This window comes from Octopus sinensis, linkage group LG3 (assembly GCF_006345805.1).
Source record: "Octopus sinensis linkage group LG3, ASM634580v1, whole genome shotgun sequence".
Taxonomy (NCBI): Eukaryota; Metazoa; Mollusca; class Cephalopoda; order Octopoda; family Octopodidae; genus Octopus; species Octopus sinensis.
In genome coordinates this window covers 166,333,268-166,350,753 of record NC_042999.1, presented here as the reverse complement: position 1 = coordinate 166,350,753, position 17,486 = coordinate 166,333,268, and the positions used below count along the sequence as shown (strand labels likewise).

The 17,486-nt window shown below is 38.7% G+C and overlaps 1 protein-coding gene across 2 annotated transcripts in view; it reads right to left on the bottom strand.

Annotated features, from left to right (window-relative positions):
- The window catches only part of LOC115209667 (cytosolic phospholipase A2-like), a 93,173-nt gene that overhangs the window by 36,301 nt on the left and 39,386 nt on the right, over positions 1-17,486 (bottom strand). For both annotated transcript variants that reach the window (XM_029778135.2, XM_029778136.2), the window contains exons 4-5: positions 12,961-13,107; positions 6,516-6,631 (exon numbers count right to left, since the gene is read on the bottom strand). In XM_029778135.2, the coding sequence (XP_029633995.1) occupies positions 6,516-6,631; positions 12,961-13,107 (263 nt within the window). The remainder of the gene's footprint in view (positions 1-6,515; positions 6,632-12,960; positions 13,108-17,486) is intronic.

Genomic DNA, 17,486 nt, shown 5'->3' with positions numbered 1-17,486 from the left:
GGGCTTACAAAGAATAAGTCCCGGGGTCAATTTGCTCGACTAAAGGCGGTGCACCAGCATGGCTGCAGTCAAATGACTGAAACAAGTAAAAGAGTAAAAGAGTAAAGAGTTAAAAGCAACTTACTAAAACTGTTAACGTTTGGAAAGAGGAATGAGGATGTCCCCAAGAGCAGATGGAAAGTGAAAATCCTAAATATTCTATGTCAATCATAAGCAGAATTCAATATAATGATATTGAGCCAGGATAAATGGAGAAAATATGTTGATGACATTTCATACTCAGTTGCAAATAGAAATTAATGATGCATACAAACGCAAGAAGGTGTGAGATGATACTGCTTTTATTTCAAGGTGCAAATTCGTGATTTTATCCATTGGGCATCCAGTGAAAAAAAGGAGGGTCACAGTCATGTTCTATGTGGAACATATACTCTTTTACTCTTTTACTTGTTTCAGTCATTTGACTGCGGCCATGCTGGAGCACCGCCTTTAGTCGAGCAAATTGACCCCGGGACTTATTCTTTTGTAAGCCCAGTACTTATTCTATCGGTCTCTTTTGCCGAACCACTAAGTAACGGGGACATAAACACACCACATCGGTTGTCAAGCAATGCTAGGGGGACAAACACAGACACACAAACACACACACGCATATATATATATACATATACACGACAGGCTTCTTTCAGTTTCCGTCTACCAAATCCACTCACAAGGCATTGGTCGACCTGAGGCTATAGTAGAAGACACTTGCCCAAGGTGCCATGCATGTATACTTTTGTTGTGTGTTTTCTTTTGCATTATTGTTGATTTTCAAGAAATCTGATAAGGTCGTTAGCATAGTGTTGAATCATGGGTATGTTATTTGAGATTGTTATTGGCTGTATGATGTGGCTGTTGTTGTTTCTATTGATCTTACTACTAACAGCTCTGTACTTTTTCCTGCTTTTATACAAATGCTGGCCTCTCTTTTCTATGGTTTATTTTTTCTATTTGTTTTTTCAAAATTTCTTGATACATCCAAGTTATGTGGTCTTTGAGGTTGTCACTGGGTTTTCTTAGGTCGATTATTGATAGTTGTCTTGCTAAATATATTTTTGGGAAGTATCCAAAAATCATTTTGTTGAACTGTATGATTTATTTAGGTGTGTGTGTGTGTGTGTGTGTGTGTGTGTGTGTGTGTTGTGTGTGTGTGTGTGTGTGTGTGTGTGTGTGTGTGTTTGTGTGTGTGTGTGTTTGTGTGTGTGTGTGTGTGTGGTGTGTGTGTGTGGTGTGTGTGTGTTGTGTGTGTGTGTGTTTGTGTGTGTGTGGGGGGGCATTGTTGAGGTCTGCAAAACTTAATTCTGTTTCTTAGTGAAATTGGTTCTATTGAACCATTTAAAAATTTCTAAAAGCTTTCTGAAAGTTTTTTTTTTTTTATTTGGTGTATTGATGGTAAGTGTGTAGTGATAATGAGAAGTGGGTGGTCAGCAGAGTATTTTGGATTTGGTTGTAGTAAATAGATGTGAGAAGCTGAAGGTGATGCCAGGTGAAAGTTATTGAAGTGCTCCTGGGAACGTATGTGAGTATGTTGGTCTCATATTTTTAGTATTTTAAAATGAATTTATGATTATGATGTGAAATCGTGCGTTGAAAAAGGTATTGTTTCATTTGATGATGGTCATATTTTTGCCAATTAGCCACACACACTATATTATTCTTCACTTCAGCTTTATTATTATTCTTATTTTATGTCCTTTGTCTGAAATCTTTCATCAAATATACTGTGACCACTTTGGTGACAACTCCACTTGGACTAAACAGAATAGGAAGAGAATGTGAGATGGAGAGTCCCTGAAGAGAGGTTACAGGATGTTTGACAAAAAATTTCAAAGGACACTAAAATAAGAATAATAATAAAGCTGAAATGAAGACTAAGCAGTGTGTGTGGTTAATTGGCAAAAATATGACTATTGTTGTGATGTTATTGTGCAACCTCTTGTAGTTTCAGTATTGTTTTGAGAAGACATTGTTGGGTTGCAATTATCTTTTGAAGTGTTTTGTTTTATGCAGAACCTTCCCTTTTAGATTTTAACAATGCTTCATGCTTAACTCAACATTTAACACGGGTCTTCTCAAATGATGTGTCATAGATTATTAAATATATACAATCAAAGGTTTTAGAAAATCCATTTTTATGTTATAGAAAATAAATATTAATCTTTCAGAAAATCCATATTAATGCACACTCATAATTTTGTCATTCACATACAAGTATAATTAATGAAATACAGTAAGTAATGGATTTGTACATTTTACCTAATTTTTAACTTAATAACATAGTTTTTTTCAAATTTGTATATAAAGTTCTGCAGTGAATATTTTTTTATTTAGTTTTCTAGTGTACCATGAAACCAAAAAGATTGTGAGCCACTGGCTCATCATATTTAATTTTTACAGTAGTCTTTAGTAATGAATGTTTATCACCAGGCCAGTTTCCTAACCACAACAACAATTGAATTAATTAGCATGTCCAGCCATTACTAAGACCATAGGGTGAAATTTGAGGGATATTTTGGTTGCTTTTTCTTGTTGGTCAAATGACAATGTAAAGGCTTTTATTGTTGATTCGGGTTTCTGTTTCTGTGTCAGTTCCAGATAATTCTAATTTTAACTTGTTTGTTCCATGGGATAGTCATTAATTGCACTTATTACGAGATTTAATTAACCATCAAATTAGCAATTAATGTCTGTTAAAACAATATCCTGCATTATCTAATTAACCTATGCAGCCAAATATAAGTTGATAAGTTGTGTTCAGTCATTAATAGATTCCAAGTATTTTATGCTCCTTGCCTCTTTGACACTAATCCAGAGTGGGTCATATCCTACTAAGGAAGATAAATAACAAAGAATTCAAAGGCAGTGGTAACACTAAATCTAACCTCTTCTTGCATAAGCTTTCATTTTCATCACCTCTTTTCTCAATCTTAGCCCTGTCTCTGAGAGTGAGGATGTTAACATTCACTTCTTTTAGAACCACTGCAATGAAGCAATTTGTTCATCTATGGAACCATAGGCTCGAATCTGATCCTTGCCTTGGAAAATTGAACAAAAGTATTCTGAGGTTGTTTCAAATTTATTCACCTGCCATAATGAAACCTTGCTTTGCTGTGGCAAAGGACATTTGTCCTGTTTTTAACAAAAGTTACCAGTATGACAGAATCGCCAAATTAGCCAAACATTTGGCTTCAACCATTTTGGGTCAGTCTGTGAGGTCTCTATATTCTTCAAAATCATTCATTTGTTTCTTGCTTCATATTTCTGCTCTATTGCTTCATATTCTGCAGTACGTTTATGATGACCACTGTGATCTTCATTTGAAATAAAATGCCAACAGTGTGTTGAATAATGTTAGAAAGTGGCTCCACAGATTTGTTCTATTACTACTTTCATCAGTGGCTCATAGTTTTGTTTCAGTTGTAGATGTTAACAAACTTGGCATTGTAAAATAGTTTGATGACTTTTGACATTTAGAAATTTCATCAAATTACTTTTACCTTGAGTTTGTATTTATGGTATGCACTAAAATACTTTCATAAACTCATTGCGATTCCTTTTTGATCTTCAACCTTTGTGAAATATGAAGGAAAAATCCTTAGCCACATCAAGTCAGCCCTTGATTATGCTGGGGGGTTTAGAGGGAAACATGTGCAGAATCCATTATTCAAGTTTCCAAGTATCAGATTCAAATGTATGGAACACAAGTGTTCACTAACAGAATAAAAACCTCAAAGAAAATGCTCATTATGTTATTGCCACAAAGCTAATTGTGTTACAGTTATTGGCTTGTAAGAACGTTCTCAATAAATTTTGAATCATCTACGAAATAGTGGCCATCTATTAATTCTCAAGACAGCAGTAAAAGAGTGGATGACAACTAAAATGTTTGAGCGCAACCTAAATTGATGCAACACGTTTTATATGTGAATGTCCAGGATGTGGGTTACTTTTGCTATTCCTCTGTGTTTTGTTAGCTACACTCATAGAGCAGGTGTTTACAAGAAGAGATGCCAAGGGCTATTTAAAAGACAACAATATGAATAATAATTTCTAAAATAGGAACAAGACTATAAAGTTTGAATAATTCTGCAGGAGATTCCATTAATCTCAACTACTTAACTGGCAAGTTTTATTGGTCATCGGAATAACAAAGGACAATATTGACTGTAGAAACATGTGAATTCAAAATGTAAAAGGAACGTAAATGAATATTGCAAGGAGTTTTATTTGGTACTATTCCAATTCCATTGATTAGTCTGAACCATCACAGGGTGATGGAAGACAAATTTGATTTTTATCTTGGCTTAAACTACAGAAGGTCAGAGTGAGGGAAAGTTAAATGCCTTAAGGCATAGGTTTGGCATTGTTGTCATTTCTGTCTACCTGTGGCCTTTGAAAAGCCTTCTGCACACATGTGCACATACACACACACACACACACACACACACACAGACACACACACACACACACACACAGACACAGACACACACACAGACACACACACAGACACACACAGACACAGACACACACACAGACACACACACAGACACACACACAGACACACACACACACAGACACACACACACACACACACACAGACACACACACAGACACACACACACACACACACACACACACAGACACACACACACACACACACAGACACAGACACACACACAGACACACACACAGACACACACACACACAGACACAGACACAGACACACACACACACACACACACAGACACACACACACACACACACGCACACGCAATTTCAAGCTGAAAAATGCAATATCCATGCATGTACCCACATATGTATATTTGCATGGGATACATGGATGCAGAGATGGCCAATGGGTTACAAAGTCCATTTTGCAATCGAGCAGTCTCAGGCTTGATCTAAAGCAGAGCAACCCAAGTGCTTATCTGACCCCACAGCCTCAAGTAATCATATTGTGGACCATTCTCAGAGACTTCAAAGAGTACTTAACATATAAATGACTTTATTCATAGCAATATTTTTATGACACACTAGCAGTATCGCCCGGCGTTGCTCGGGTTTGTAAGGGAAATAACTATATAAGCATTTTTAGAGATGTAAAGTATAATAGCCATCTCAATATGGCTAACCACAAAGGGGGGGGGTGTTACTGTAGCTTTTTACGTTCTGAGATTTAATAATAAATTTTTAGAGAGTTACTTCCCTTATATATGCCAAAAATGCATTAAAAATGGGAAAAATTGATGGTAAATTTTTTTTTAAATCGTAGACTCATCATAGATGCGCACTAATATCCAGAAGGGCTCGATATGAATCACGACTATAAGATACCCGGTTTGGGTTAAACTGCACTGCAAAATGTGGGAGTAGTTAGGAATCTAAATCGTAGGAGACAGACAGCACACAACCTCACTTTTATATATAAAGATTTGTGACACTTAAGACTTGACAAGGACACATGTTATCCTCATTGGAGAAAGTGTGAAAAGGAAGGGAATATGTTACATTACTGTTTAATTCATCCACAAGGTAGCAGAATTGGTAGTGCAAAGAAAAGAATGTCATATTTAGTTACATCTCTTAATTTTCTGTGCTCAAACTTTGCCTTTAACCCTTTAGTATTTAAACTGGCCATATCCGGCCAAAATAGCTAATCTGTTTTATGTTCAAACTGACCAGATCCAGGCTCTCACACCTACCCTACAATGTTATTCTACATTAAGTAATTACACCATCAAGATCTTGAAGATATGAGATAATGCATGATTAATTCAAATCAATGGGAATCAATAGGCATTATGTTTGATGGAATAATCTGGACACTAAAGGGTTAAGGTCTATAAAATAATCACCAAACATGAACTGAAAAATTCATTTGACAACATCTTCACAAAAACTTTGTGTTAGAAATCATTAACTGTGTCTAAAGCATTTCCATGTGTTTGTTGTAAATATCCATGTATATTTTCAGACTTTTAGTTAGCCTTTATTTCATATGTTCTGATTAATATAAAGCTTTCTTTTCAAAAGGCCTAAATGACTCTGATGGTTGAAAGAAATTGCAAATGTGTGTCATATATGATGCATGGGCTCCAGAGAAATATACCTATTTCTTTACTACCCACAAGGGGCTAAACACAGAGGGGACAAACAAGGACAGACATAGGTATTAAGTCGATTACATCGACCCCCAGTGCGTAACTGGTACTTAATTTATCGACCCTGAAAGGATGAAAGGCAAAGTCGACCTCGGCGGAATTCAAACTCACAACGTAACGCAGACGAAATACCGCTAAGCATTTCACCCGGCGTGCTAACGTTTCTGCCAGCTCGCCACCTTTCACCAGAGAAATATACCATCTGTACCACATGTGATGCATAGGAGAGACAATGGATTAAGAGGATGAAATTTACTCAAATGAATAAAGAGAATATGTAAACTGAGCATCAAATATCTAATGTGTACATACCTCATTGAAATAGACTGTTCTCTTCTCAAACTTATTTTTTGGTAAACTGCTGCTTTTAATTGTAATGGTATCAATTTCCTGGTCTACTGTATAGTTTGCTTCCATCAAAGTGATCCCTGAAAGAGCCAAAGAGGACAATAATGTAAGAACAAGGATTAAAAAGAAATGCTTTGTGACTACAGTTTATTTTTTGTCTTACTTTTTGCTTGTTTCAGTCATTGGACTATGGCCATGCTGGAGCACTGCCCGGATGGGTTTTAGTTGAACAAATTGCATCCAGTATTGTTCTTCTTCCTTTAATCTGGTAACTATTCTATGGGCTTCTTTTGCCAAAGTGTTAAGTTACAAGGACCTTAACAAACTACCAGCAGTTGTCAAGCAGTGAGATCACACACACATGCACACATGTATGCACGTGCACATGTGAACACACACACACACACACACACACACACCACACACGTGTAGTAGGTTTTCACAGTTTCTGTCAATGAAATTTGCTCACAAGGTATTTGCCCAATGAAACTTACTCAGAAGACATTTGCCCAAAGTGCTGTGCAGTGAGACTGAACCCAAAACCTTGTAGTTGCAAAGCAAGTTTCTTCACCACACAGCCAAGCCTGTTTATAATCTAATAAGATATGTGAGTTTGATTAAATTGAAAATGAGATTTTTAAGTGATTGAAATTGCCTAAAGTTTATTTTTCTCCCCCTACACTTCTTGTAACTTCAATTTTCCCTCTCCACCACCACCACCACCACCACCTAAAATACATTGTCAGCAGGCCCAGGTTATTAATTCATTCTTTTCATGCAGTAGGCTTGGTAGGTAACTGTTAGTTTATGAAAACTATTGGATGTTCAAATAATGCTTGGTCCTATATCTCAGGCTATCTTTAAACGGTTACACTGTGTATCATGACTTTTGTCCTTGGGTAGCAACTGTTATTTTCTATTTGCTTACTCCTAGAAAGTATGAAAAATGGCAAATATTTCCTTCAAACTTTGCTTTTATTACAGTTATTCAAACCCCAAAGAATCCCTCTCAACACATGGCTATGATGCTCCCGCACTACTTCTGCTCATGATCAGAGATGCACATATTGTCAGCCACTAAGAGAAATGCTCAAGTGATTACAGTCAAGCAACTGACAAGCAAATCTTTGGTATTGAGCAGAATATTTACTATAACAATATTTCTGCTTCTGTAACTCAACACTGAATCTGTCTGAGATGTAATGGAAAATAGGTCAGTTTCAAAACAGGTCATAAAAACAAAGTCTGAAGGGAACGGTAGTCATTTCCTTTGATTTCTAAATAGAAGCAAATAGGAAATAACACTTACTGACCAAAGACAAAAAAATAATTAAAATTTTGTTACACAGTGTTATCTGATAGAAGACTAAGTATTTATTGTCTAAATATTATTTGACAAAATGAATGTTCACTGATTGAAAATCTACTAAAATGATAAGCAGTGTGTTTGCATCTGATTTTCATCGACATACGGACAAGTCATTTAGTCAGCTGAGTTGTGATACTTTTACTGTCTCCATATTTCAAGGAAATACAAACATATTGTTTAGATGACTGAATATTAAATTGAAATGTATCCAAAATGTTTTGGAGAGAGAGAGAGAGAGAGAGAGAGAGAGAGAGAGAGAGAGAGAGAGAGAGAGAGAGATAGAGAGAGGGAGAGAGAGAGAGAGAGACTGATGCCTGAGGATGCAACAAGTGGCTTCTGTCCCACAGAGAATGGTTCTGGTTACTTTTAGGTACCCTACCCCTTCATACACACACACACACACACACACACACACACACATACACACACAGCATACGAGGGAGTACCCAAAAGTAACTGGAAACATTCTCTGCAGAGTGGTTGGTAGGAAGGGCATTCAGCTGTAGAAACTATGCCAAAACTGATACAGAATCTGGTGAAAGCTCTTGCCTGGCCGGACGTTAAATGATGATGATGATGATGATGAAATATATATATATATATATATACATTCTTTTATTTTTTTACTTTTTTATTTGCTTCAGTCATTTGAATGTGGCCATGCTGAAGCACCGCCTTTAGTCGAACAATTCAACCCCAAGACTAGTACATATTCTATCGGTTCTCTTTTGTTGACCTGTTAAGTTATGGGAATGTAAACACACCAACATCGGTTGTCAAGCATTGATTGGGGGACAAACACAGACACACAAACATATACATATATATATCGGTCTTTCTGTCGCTTAAATTCCTTACCCCATCGTTCCCAGTGTGCGGTGGATCCTGCCCTCCCTCCCCCCCACCTGTACCGGAAGTCCTTATCTCATCTTGTCTTCCTTTGCTTTTCTTCCATGAACACCTAAAGGCCTTAAGCCAATACCACCCCTACTATATAAGGTGGTGACCATACGGCGCAAAACATGATAGTGTGTTGTAGCAGGTTGAACTTAAGATCATTGCTTTGCTTATGAATTCTGCCAAATGCGAGCTTTCTTTTCAGGTACATGACGCCACTGCTCCCTGTCCCTGGGCCTCTAGGGCCCATACCTTCCACACCCTCAGGGTTGGCACCCTCAACGTTGGCACACTGAAAGGTAGGTCTGGTGAGATAGTCGAGATGCTTGAACGGAGATGTGTTGATGTATGTTGCATGCAAGAAATAAGGTGGAGAGGAGGATCTGCTAGGTTCCTCACAGGCAAGGAACACAGGTACAAGATTTTCTGGGCAGGGAACACTGACGGGGTTGGTGGTGTGGGTATACTTATCGCTGTGAAATGGGTAGATAAAGTAATTGAGGTAATCAGAGTAAGTGACAGAATACTTAAGATTAGAATAGTGCTTCATCATAGATTAGCAACCATTATATCGGCCTATGCCCCTCAGCCAGGGCTACCCGATGGACAGAAAGACAGTTTCTATGACACCTTACTGAAGATCACCTCATTGACGAACGACAGGGACCTTCTCTTTGTGGCTGGTGACTTCAATGGGCATGTTGCACAACATGCTGGGGGCTTCCATGGCGTACATGGAGGCTACGGTTATGGTTCCCACAACGAGGAGGGAACCAGGCTGCTGGAGTTCTGCGATGCGAATAGTCTTATGGTTTGCAACACTAACTTCAGGAAACCGACAAGCCACCTGGTCACCTACCGATCGGGCCGGCATACTAGCCAAATCGACTACATCCTTGCCAGAAAAAGGGAAAGATGGCTGCTTATAAATGCCAAAATCTTCCCAGGCAAAGAATGCACCCCACAACATAGACTGGTAGTTAGTGACTTTAGGATCAGGACTAAGAGGGCGACTAGAAGACGACCAACATGGAGAAGAAGGGTCTGGAAGCTTAAAGACCCTGCGAACGGACAGAGATTTAGAGACATGTTACTTGAAGTCTTTGACGAAATGGAAGGGGGTATAGCTACACATGGGGTAGAAGACAACTGGACGCTTCTGAGGGACAACCTGCTGAAAGCCACTGACCAGATCTGTGGCTGGTGCAAAGTCCCCTTAAGACCCAAAATAACGTGGTGGTGACAATATTGTTGACAGGGCTATTAGACAAAAGAAACAGGCTTGGAAGGACTGGAAGAACGGTGGTAGCAGGGAAGTGTATCAGACTGCCAGAAGGGAAGCTAGGAGACAGGTCTATCTAGCCAGAGGGGAAGCAGATAAGAAAAAATTTGCCAATGTTCTGCGCCGTGAGGATGAAAGACTTGAGGTATTTCGTGTTGCAAGACAGTGTGTGAGAGAGAATCGTGACGTGGTAGGAGAGAAATGTGTTCGCAAGGATGACAGTTCACTTGCGCTAAATGAGGATGCAAAGAGAGAGGCTTGGAGACGCCACTATGAAAGGCTGCTGAATGAGGAAAATGAATGGGATAAAGAGAGTCTGCCGAATGTCGACCCAACAGAGGGACCAGCAATCCGAGTTAACAGTTCCTTAGTAGTTAAGGCAATTACAAGCATGAAAACAGGGAAAGCCCCAGGCCCATCAGGAATTACTGCAGAGATGCTCAAAATATCTGGTAGTGTCGGCTATAGCCTAGTCACCCGTATAGTTAACCAGGTGATACACGAAGGAGTCATACCCAATGACTGGTGTAGCAGCATAATAGTCAACTGCTACAAAGGTGAAGGTGACGCCCTAGATACAAATAACTAGAGGGGTATCAAGCTGCTGGATCAGGTAATGAAGGTTACGGAGAGGGTTATAGCCCAATTAATTAGAGAGAGAGTTAGCTTAGATGAGTTGCAGTTTGGGTTCGTGCCAGGGAAAAGTACTATTGATGCTATATTCCTGGTAAGACAGCTGCAGGAGAAATACCTAGCCAAAGATAAGTCCCTGTACCTGGCTTTTGTTGACATGGAGAAAGCCTTTGACAGGGTCCCCCGATCCCTTATCTGGGGGTCAATGAGGAAACTAGGGATAGATGAATGGTTAGTGAGAGCTGTGCGAGCCATGTACAGAGACGCTGCTAGTAAGGTGAGGGTTGGCAACAAGTACAGTGAAGAATTCTGGGTAGAGGTTGAGGTCCACAAGGTTCAGTCCTCAGTCCCCTCCTATTTATCATAGTCCTCCAGGCAATAACGGAGGAATTCAAGACAGGATGCCCTTGGGAGCTTCTCTATGCTGATGACCTTACTCTAATTGCTGAGTCACTATCAGAACTGGAGGAGAAGTTTCAGGTGTGGAAGCAAGGGTTAGAATCGAAGGGCCTTATAATCAGCCTAGCCAAAACCAAAGTCCTAATAAGTAGGAAGGTGGACCAATCACAAACGACTTCAGGTAGATGGCCCCGCTCGATCTGTAAAAAAGGTGTAGGCAAAAACTCTATAAGGTGCACCAAGTGTAAGCTATGGACACATAAGAGGTGCAGCGATTGTGGCCGTTGCCAGCGCCGCCCTGACTGGCCTCCGTGCCGATGGCACGTAAAAGCACCATCCGTTCATGTCCGTTGCCAGCCTCGACTGGCCCCCGTGCCAGTGGCACGTAAAAGCACCATCTGTTCGTGGCCGTTGCCAGCGCTGCCCCGACTGGCCTCCGTGCCGGTGGCACATAAAAGCACCATCCGTTCGTGTCCATTGCCAGCCTCGCCTGGCCCCCGTGCCGGTTGTACGTAAAAGCACCATCCGTGGCCGTTTGCCAGCACCGTCTGGCACCTGTGCGGGTGGCACATAAAAAGCACCCACTACACTCGCGGAGTGGTTGGCGTTAGGAAGGGCATCCAGCCGTAGAAACACTGCCAGATCAGACTGGGCCTGATGCAGCCTTCTGGCTTCACAGACCCATGCTAGCATGGAAAGCGGTCGCTAAATGATGATGATGATGATGATGATGATGATGATGATGATGATGATATATTTATATATGATGGGCTTCTTTCAGTTTTCATCTACCAAATCCATTAGCAAGGCTTTGGTTGGCCCAAGGCTAGAGTAGAAGACACTTGCCCAAGGTACAACATAGTGAGACTAAACCCAGAACCATGTGATTGGTTAGCAAGCTACTTACCACACAGCCACTCCTGCAGATATAAATACATATATATATATTGTCACACCCCATTTATCAACAACTAATATTTTGTTCTATAATCTTTCTCCAGTATAAATTCATACATTTCTGTTGTAACTAATTTCTTTTTCAGTCAATTTCTTTTGGGGCTGGTTACATTCTTGATAATCCATGATGTGAAATATACTTTTTACCTATGAAAAATACTCCCACATATTAACGAATCTCATTAGAGTCTCTTTCTTTTAAGTTACACTGCATGCACTACATTCGCAATTACAGAAGTTTTGATGTATACATATATATGATGAATGTCATTCAATTTCTGTCTATCATATCCACTCACAAGGCTTTGATTGACGAGAAGCCACAGTAGAAGACACTTGCCCAAGGTACCACACAATGGGACTGAACCAGGAACCATGTAGCTGGAAAGCAAATTTCTTAACACAGCCATGCTTAAAAAAAATAGCTGCAGAATTTCCCTCAAATTACACTTTTACTGCCTTAAAAAAGAGTAGATTGGATTTTGTAGTTCTAAGCACACGCTGTCAGGTAAAAGAGTTATGGACTGGTCAGAACTACATCTTAGATCATTAGCTTGTTTGATTAGTGTTGAGCTGGAACTTTGCAATAACAACAACAGCCAACTCTCCCTCAAATCACACCCAGTCATCTTATAAATGTCAAATGTAGCTCTACATATACAAAAAAGATTGGATGGTGATAAGTAGAATGCCTTTTATTAAAGATGGTACAATCAAAGATGACTAGCTGTTAAGCAAAGGGGACAACATACACTCGTTTCTATACTCCGGTGATTACATGTAAGCCTGAACATGTAATGGTCAGAAGAAACAGTGAGTTTGTCTACTTCAGCAAAGAAACAGCAATAGATATAAACAAATACATTACTTACCGAGATTGAAGCTGACATGTGGATCATGTAGAAAAAGAAAGGATTCATTCCAAACTGGGTTTGCGTTATTGTCTATAGTACTGGTGCATTTCCGTCCTGCTGGAGCAGTTTTTATCGTTAAAACAACATATGGATCAGGTGTGTCAACTGAAATAAAATATATAAAAGATAAATAGATAAATAAAAATGCTGCATAAACAAGAATATGATATTTTAGAGTTCGAGACTTTGAAGTACGATGTCCTTAATTATGATGACTTACACAATGACGTTTAAAACTGTGATGTTTTGACAACTGATACGTTTTAGATATTGCATAACAATGATTTTTTTTCTTTTAACAAAAACTGTGATGTCTTAAGCTATGATGTCTTAAGCTATGATGTCTTAAGCTATGATGTCTTAAGCTATGATGTCTTAAGCTATGATGTCTTACACTATGCTTTCTTAAACTGCAATATCAAAAAAGTTCTATATTCCTCTTTATTTCCTTTATCACTGTTTTATTCAATTTCCGCTAATAGAAAGTTGCAGTCGTTAAGCTGAATGCATCATTGATCAGAATATAATTAAAACTTCATATTTTGTGTTTCCATATACTCTCTGTATCTGTCTCCTTATTTGCTGTTTGTATTTAGATGTCATGTTTGTGTATGCGTGCACACATGCATGTATGTACAGAGAGACACACACACACATTCATTCATTCTTTCTTTCAGATTTCATGAAAAGAAATGCGTCTCACTAGTCAGGAGGTTCATTTACTGACAGCATCCTCTGTGGTGGTGATAATGAAGGATGGACATACAGTTAGTCTATGGTATTTGCAGAGATGCTTGGCTATGGAGTAGATGTAGTTGCCCTTGTCAGGCATGTCTTCCTACATCATGCCTCTTTGACAGAATTGCAGTCATGAATCATGTTAAGACCAAGACTGGGAGTTTGGTATTTTGAATGCTGTCTAGCGGTCAGTTCTTGAACAGTTGGTCAATGAGGTTGACAGCACGATAATCCTTGCTTTCTGTACAAGATTAGTTGTGGATAAAAGCAACAACATTTTTGGGGAAACTCTAGACTAGTCAGGGGAAACTTGTGGTCCATGGAAGTCATTGAGTGGTACAACTTTGTAGTGTGGCCTACCAAATGATAAGCCATGTCTCAAGCAGCTCACTTATCGAAAAAGGTTGTTCATGCCCACTCTAGATGTCGATGAAGATCAGTCGAATAGTCTGAGCTGGAAGATTGTCATCACCATAGGCAATCCAGAAGAATCGCTGGTTTGAGCTAAATTCTACAGGCATGGAAGGCTGTCAGTGGACTAAGTCTGAGATAAAAATAAAATGATGAAACCTTTTCTGTGTCCGGGAATTACAGACTCCTGGAGTTGTGTCCAGCAGGTTTTGTTGTATGTAAAATATGGTTAACAGCCGAGTCCATCATCCATTTGTTGGGTGAATATGGTGAAAGAGATCATATGATGGACAAGACTGCAAGGAGTGAAGGTAAACATTTCCCTCTTAGTCTAATTTTTTATCAACTTGTGCAACTAAGAATTTGGAAGTTTTGAGTGGGTAAAGAGGGAGTTGCTATCCTCTAGTAATTTTGCTCAAGTAGGGACAATCATAGTAATTTCACTCAAGTAGGCAGAAGGGATGGATAATCCACAATACGAAGGATTGCTATTTACTTGACTCTAGGAGTCTGTTTTCCTTTGGGGTTGTTTCATTTTTCTTTTATACTGTTGCTTTATATGCTGGTTTTCACATACTGATTCTAAATACATCCCCATCCATGTAACGTTTCCTTATCTCTCACTTTTGTGGAAAATAAAAGAAATCATCATTATCATCATCGCTATTATTATTATTATTATTATTATTATTATTGTTACTTTTTTTTTTCTTTCAAATTTGCTTCCATTTCTTGCTGAGTGTCTTCCCGACTCCTAGGGCAAAGAAACTCATAGTATACATTGGTAGGCCATTAAACCAAACTCAATAGTTCGTTCATTTAAAAAAAATTTTTTTTTTTTTTAAGTTAAATTAAAATACATGAGCAGCAACAGTTCTCACATCGACAATGCTCTTCTCAATACGTGTGATGTACCAGTTAAGACAATCTTTTGCACTTCTTGCATGGATGGTAAGCCAGGGATCATTCTCATATAATTTTCGGTTCCCTTCTTGATCATTCCTAGTGCTCCTACGATCACTGGTATTGTAACTGCCTTGAGATGCCACATTTTCTCAATTTCAATGAGTAGGTCTTTATATTTTCTGAGCTTGTCAAACTCTTTCGCTGAGATATTATGGTCACAGGGGATGCTCATGTCGATCAATAAGCAAACTTTATTGTTTTGGTCTTTCACAACAATATCTGGTTTATTGGCCTTGATGGTTCGGTCTGTATGTACTGGAAAGTCCCACAGAATGGTTACATTTTCTCCTTCAGTTACAGCCTCAGGGCGGTGATTATACCACTTGTCGGCAGTTTTGATATTGTAATGCCGACTTATTAGCCAGTGTAGATATTGGCCAACTCTGTCATGTCTTAATTTATACTCCACTGGTGCTAAGACTTTACATCCAGAGATAAGGTGGTCCACTGTTTCAATCATGTCGTTGCAGAATCGGCATTTTGGGTCTGCTCCATTTTTCATCACATTGGCCTGGTAGTTCCGGGTTAATAGGCTTTGATCTTGAGCAGCCAGGATGAAACCTTCGCTCTCTGCTTTTAGCCCTGAGCTCCGTAGCCACTGATGGGTTTGCTTCTGGTCAACATCAGCTTGTTTGCTGCGGGCCACATATTTGCCGTGCAGAGGTTTCTCCTCCCACCTATCAGCCAATTGCTTGTGCGCTTTTTTCGTTGCCATTATTTTTACCTTCTTTGCAACAATAGTTGCCGTACTTCCCTCGGGTTGTTCAGTTTGGGTATCCTGCATGAGATCAATAGCAAATTTTTTGCTTTCCTTTATGATAGAATGAAGCTTCTTTCGTCTCTCGTGATTTTCCACGAGCTTTAGCATCCAGTCATTCGTTATTTCGAGATATTTGGCCAGTACAATTGTGGTTGTTTTGTAAGCTAGTTCAAATTGGATCAGGCCTCGACCTCCTTGGGCTCTGGGAAGGTAAAGGCGATCTACGTCTGCCTTTGGGTGGTGCATCCTATTACAACTCAGCAGCTTGCGTATTTTCCTATCTATATTCTTTACTTCACTCATATTCCAGTTCAACACATTGTAGCTATAAGTAGCTATTATTATTATTATTATTATTATTATTATTATTATCTATTGTCTTTATACAGCTTCTAACACTGGAGATGCACTACAGTGCCAGCTGTCCACAACCAGTGAACTAAGGTAACACTCCTTATTTTTCGAGCACCATCCAGAGTATTTGAGCAGTTCCAAGCAGTGCTGTTTTCTGCAAGTGCTCCACCCTTATTGCAGCCCCTATTATTATTATTATTATTATTATTATTACTATTACTATTATTATTATTATTATTATTATTATTATTATTATTATAATTATTATCATTATTATTTTATTTATTTACTGTTTTTGTGTGTGTGTGTGTCCTTTTGCAGTATAACTGGTTCCTCCTTTTGTTAGTGTGTACCAGCTTAAGAATGGTTGTTATTGACAATATGTTATGTATGGTTACAGTGTCTGCAAATGCAATCGTTTTATTGTGGCAGCCCTGGTATACTGGTAGCCCTGGTATTTAGTCTATCAGATATTTGCTTGCCTCTATCTCATCATATCAGTTGCATCTATTATTATAGTGATATTATTTTTTTCATTATACACAATTTAAATATGCTTACGTCTTTGGAATTTAATTATTTCTGCAGGACTTTTAGACACAATATTCTTCATATTATTGGAATTGAAATGACTATAAAAAAATTTTTAAATAAACATTTTCCCCTTTCTGAGGTGGTCTCTGAGAATGCTCCACAATAATATGGTTGCTTCAGATAGGTTCAGTACTCCATATCTGGGAGGACAGTTGAGCGTCACAAATACAGTATTGTATCTGTGGTCAAGGTTCATAACCCTTGAACAGTCTAGTTAATTTATCTGAAAATATTTGCTGAAGAATGGAAAAAGTTTGCCCTTGAAAGCAGTAACACTGGAAAAATTATGATGATGATGATGATGATTAACCCTTTAGCATTTAAACCGGCCATATCCGGCCAAAAGTATTCTGCCTGCTTTATGTTCAAACTGGCCAGATCTGGTCTCTCACACCAACCCTACAATATCGTTTTAAAAATTAACAGCTACCTCATCAAAATCTCATAGCTACAAGATTAATGAATGATTAGTTCAAAACAATGTGGACGAAGAAGCATTAATTTTGGCAGAATAATGTGAACACTAAGGGAAGGAGGAGGAGGAGTATATTAATTGTAGTTCGATTTAATTTTAAATCAAATTGATTTTATTATTATTATCGATTTGAAAATATAGCCATGAAATGTGCGTAGTCTTTTTACTACTATTTACTATTTATTG